Raw genomic sequence first — 4,586 nt, forward strand, 5'->3', positions numbered from 1 at the left:
CTGTTGTTTGGTCATCATCAATTTGAGTATGTTACTGGGAGACAAGGTATTAAGAGACTGAAGCTGGATCACGTGTTGCTTCTTGAAGCATTTTATCAGGAATTGGTCTTGTCCCTTGTGGAAAAAACCAAATAACATAAAGGAGGAAAAACTAGCATGGGATTCTGCTCAGCAAACTAAGCAATTACAGCCTTCTTTGACTTTCTTTGGAACAAAGTGGTCATTTATTGTCCCTTCACAGCTGGTGGCAGACTGCGACGGTTGCTCTTAGCGGCAAGTGAAATTTTTAAAGGGAGGAGAATAGTATTTGAAATCTCAGTGTCACTGGAAGATAGAATCTATATAACCATTTGTTTTTCTTTTACAGTGGCTCTGTTCGCTGTGGAAAGAAGCATAAGCTAGAAGAAGAGACAGAAGGGTAAATTAAATTTGTCTTTTGTAGCCAGAAAATACTTAATTTGCTTTTTGTTTTCAGTAAAGATTTTAGTACATCTCACCCACAACATGTACAGGAAGGGAACTTCTGTCATTGTTTCAATTTGGAATTCTTCCCCCGAGTTGCACACAAGCCGAAATCCATTTCAGTTACCTAATGAATTGTGTGGTGCTGGTTTTCTTGCATGGGTACCCACATTTTCTTAGGAGCAGCGTGGATTCATGTTCTTTGTGGAGGTTGTTTCCATAGTGTGTCAAATCTGTTGACATGCACATGGCTTTCTGTTAACATTTTTTCCTGTAGAATGGCACATTTCTCTTTTGACAGCTGTAAAATTACTTTGTTTCCTAGTTGTCCTGTGCGGAAGAAGAGACTGACAGGAGCCAAAAATTGCCCTTTGAATCCCAACACTGAAGAATGGATTCTCTGTGCAGGTCAGCAGGCAGCTGGGGAGGTAGCAAGTCAGTATGGTGGCAGCGGTCCTGAAACTGCCATGTTAGAAATTCCCTGTGAAGAAATGGATCAGACAATGGGGGAACAGCAATGCGAGGTTGCTCGCAGGAAGCTTCAGGAAATTGAGGACAGGTAAATGCAGGGATTGAGTAGACTGGCTTTGCTGAGCTTTCCCTTTTTTGTGGGCATTAAGGGGTAAATCTAGCACTTAGCAGTGTAATAACACTGTAATAATCTTCTGTTCGAGCGCTTTCTTTTTAGGCTGCCTGTGGTCCTAATGGGTCTTAGGGCTGGTATTATGATCTGAAATCAAGGGTGCTAGAGCCAGAGATGCTGAATAAGCAACCACCTTTTCACAATCATGCATTATCAGTATACCATAGTGGGGTTTTATGCTCTTTTTTGAGTTTCTAGAGCTCAAATTTGAACTGGTGCTATCTGGTCAGACTTGAGCTCAGCTTTTTTCAACCAACTGCAGCTTGTTCTATGATTAATACTTCAAAATGCTCAAGACAGATGTGAATTTGTCAGCATAGAGAATAACATGAACCAGAGATCTCTCTGGACATATGCAATGAGACTGAGGTTCACCTTGCTGTTAAATAGCAGACAGCTTGATACTGGGGTCATGGGGTGGCTGTGGGCAGTCTGTTGCAATCATTTAATAAATGTACTGTGCATTTTTGCCTTTGAAAGATTTGTGGGAATGTCGTGTGTATTAATAAGTTGATGGCAGTTGAGATAGTATTCTGAAATATCCAAAATGACCACTGAAGACAGTTGTTAGGAAAGCTAGAAGTTTGAAAGTTACAAACCAAGATGGTTTTTTAGGTGATTACTCCACAGATGATGCGTGAAGGGAAGCAAGGTACTGTTTTGTTGTTTCACAGGTAAATCAGAGTAGTGATGTATGTCTTCATTATCTGGCTATATGTGCAGTAATGCAGTCTGCTTTGGACCGCTCAGAGGATTGTTCCCCATCCTTCCCAGCTACTCTGCTGAATTTTCTTTAAAAGGTTTACCAAAACCAAAGGAGAGACCTCCAGTTTGTTCTAAATACTTTTTGTGCTGTTTTAATCTCCGAAGAATTGGTGCAACATCGTTAAAGGTTAAGAACTGTATTCAGCAGCTTTTCAGTTAAGATACGGGGAATTGAGCAGGTGAAGCTACTGCAAAACTGAGACTTGCTCTTGTAATGCAACCAAATGACCCAATTTCCCCTGAAGTGAATTTATGTATTTTCTCTTAGTGTTTGGCTGCATTGCACACTGCTGGACAATGCAGGGATAACAAAGCTAGCTCAGGTACCAGAAGTGGCATAGCTGCTCAAGTGGCTTCTATGGAAACAGTTGTTCTTAGGGTATATTGGCCCAAGAGAGACTCATGTTAACATGGCCCCGCTGCTTCTGGTACCCAGCCTAGGTTGGATATCTACACGGTACAGCGCAGTGCACGGTCATGAAACTGTAGTCTGCGGTGGATGTGCCTGTTAACAGAATGCTCAATAGTGTTTATCTCCCTCTTCCCCCTCCATTCCTAGGATAATTGATGAAGATGAGGAAGTTCATGCTGATGGAAATGTTAGCAATCTGCCCACTCTTATCCTGTCAGATACCCTTAAAAAAGGGATGAAGAGGGATTTTGATGAAGTCCTGACAAAGAAAATAATAGAATCTATGTAAGTTCTGGAGGAAATCATGGTGCTATGTAGCTAACACATGCAAATGAAAAGAGAGACCCAGTCTCATGTTTGTGGAGATGACCTTAATTACTGCATGACGCAGCCAACGCTGTGTAACAAACCATTCATCTGGTCTAAAATAGGAAAAACTCTCCTGGTGTACAAGAGGAGTAACCGTAACTCTGTAGTGGTTATCAAGCTGTTTTACTCCTCACTCCTAGAGTGAAATTTGTTGAATAAACCATTATATTTTGGTTTTCATGTATGTGAGTTTCCAAAAGAAGGTGGTCCTTAAGTGTGACCGACAGTGGTCATTAGTTTGGTGGAAAAGAAAAGAGAATACAGGCCTAGAACAAGAAGTAATGAAACTGGTTAAGGAAGAAGAAATTTAGTAGGGGAATAAAAAGAAAAAAAAAAGGTCTAAGGATTCTGGAATATAGTTCCAGGCTAGCAGAAAGGATGAAGGTACTCACTGGTCTTCTGCATTTAATAGTTGTGAGTGGAGAACTTAAATTTAACTGAGACTCCATCCCTTCTAGGAGCCGTCCTTCTATGGAGCTGGTGCTTTGGAAACCTCTTCCTGAATTTCTCTCAGATAAACTGAAGTCTGTTTCTGTTAAGAACTTCAAGCAGCAGAGTATAGAAGGGTGTCAAGCTAAGCAGTCAACGCCAAGAGCTGCTTTTGACCCACAGACTGAAACATTCCCTGTATCACAACAGACTGCCATGTCTCCAGATCCATACGCTAGTTTGGGAATATCTGGGTGTGCAGAAGAAGAAATGGAGTTGTAGGTACCAGATTGAAGACTGAAAATGGTGAGCTTCAGATGGCTTTTGTTGCTTTTTTCTAATTCCCTCTTTCTTTCTGGTTTGATGTGTGAATATGAAATTTTATTATTTGTTTTTTTTCTTGCTAACAATCATAAAAACATGGATTGGCCAGACACAATGTAACTGAAAAAACTCCCAAGATATCTGTTCTCTGGCATGTTAAATACTCTGGTTTTTACTGAGGAGGTAATCCAGAGGCCTTTGGAACAAGGAAGTCGCTTTCCATCTTGCTTAATGGTGGAATATCGTCTTAATTGTCCTTGGTAAAGTATAAAATCCAAATACTGAATGTAACTGTGGCTTAAGCCACATCTTTCACGTACTGAGCCATTAAGACTTTGGTGCACGTACTATGCTTGGTCAGTTTAATTTGAACTACAAAAAGGTATGGAAAGGAAGAAACACTTTTGAGTCTAGGCATAGACAGAAGAGCAATCCCTGTGATAATACAGCTTTTCACACTATTTCATCTGTGGCTGGTTTGTTCTTGATGCAAACTCAAATGTAGAAATTGCACATTCTGCAGTGGGGTGGAGAAGTAATGTTATAGCTGAGCATAAACCTCTTGCTTTGTAGAAAGTAAAACCAGCTACTAGCTTACAAGGTATCTACTAACTTCAGTCGTCATCTTTGGTTCATTAGCTCCTAAACTGTGCTTGTGGGTTTTCTGTCACCCTCCCCAAATGATGTAAAGTCTGGAAAAAAGTGGTTCTCAGCCAATTGATTCACTTACATTGTGCTGTGATTTTTTTGTGTGCATCGAATTGGAAAGTCAGCTAAAGCCAGTGTAACTTGATGAAATAAGTGGCATCCTTTAATTTTTATAAACATGGTAAGCAAATCAGATAACAGGCAGCCACTTTCTGGCATAAAGAGGGTCAAATGCTGTTTATCATCTGTAACGAAGTCCCAAACTTGAGGACTTGAGACTGCTGGCACTGGTGGTGAAGATGTTTGTCTTCTTGCTGAGGGAATCTATACTTAAAATTTAAGCCAGAGCATGTGCCATTAGCATAACGTCACATAGTTCATATGTATGTATGCCAAAAGGATTTTGTACCCAGCTTAGGGTGTTAAGAAAAGGAATCCTCAATGAGTTATTGCTTGTACCTTTCCTCAATGCACAACAGTTCCGTTATGCTTAAAATGCTTAAACAAGGCAGAGAGTCTTACCTTCTGTTCTTA

The 4,586-nt window shown here is 40.4% G+C and overlaps 1 protein-coding gene across 1 annotated transcript; it reads left to right on the forward strand.

Moving 5' to 3' along the window:
- Positions 1 to 367: 367 nt before the first annotated feature.
- Positions 368 to 3,519, forward strand: CCDC117 (coiled-coil domain containing 117; the record flags this gene model as incomplete). Its single annotated transcript, XM_010020583.1, has 4 exons — positions 368 to 418; positions 788 to 1,021; positions 2,430 to 2,567; positions 3,110 to 3,519. Coding segments are annotated over 4 exons (676 nt in total), but the record flags the coding sequence as incomplete, so codon positions are not given.
- Positions 3,520 to 4,586: the final 1,067 nt, after the last annotated feature.

Source organism: Nestor notabilis, unplaced genomic scaffold, assembly GCF_000696875.1.
Source record: "Nestor notabilis isolate BGI_N333 unplaced genomic scaffold, ASM69687v1 scaffold20928, whole genome shotgun sequence".
Classification (NCBI taxonomy): Eukaryota; Metazoa; Chordata; class Aves; order Psittaciformes; family Psittacidae; genus Nestor; species Nestor notabilis.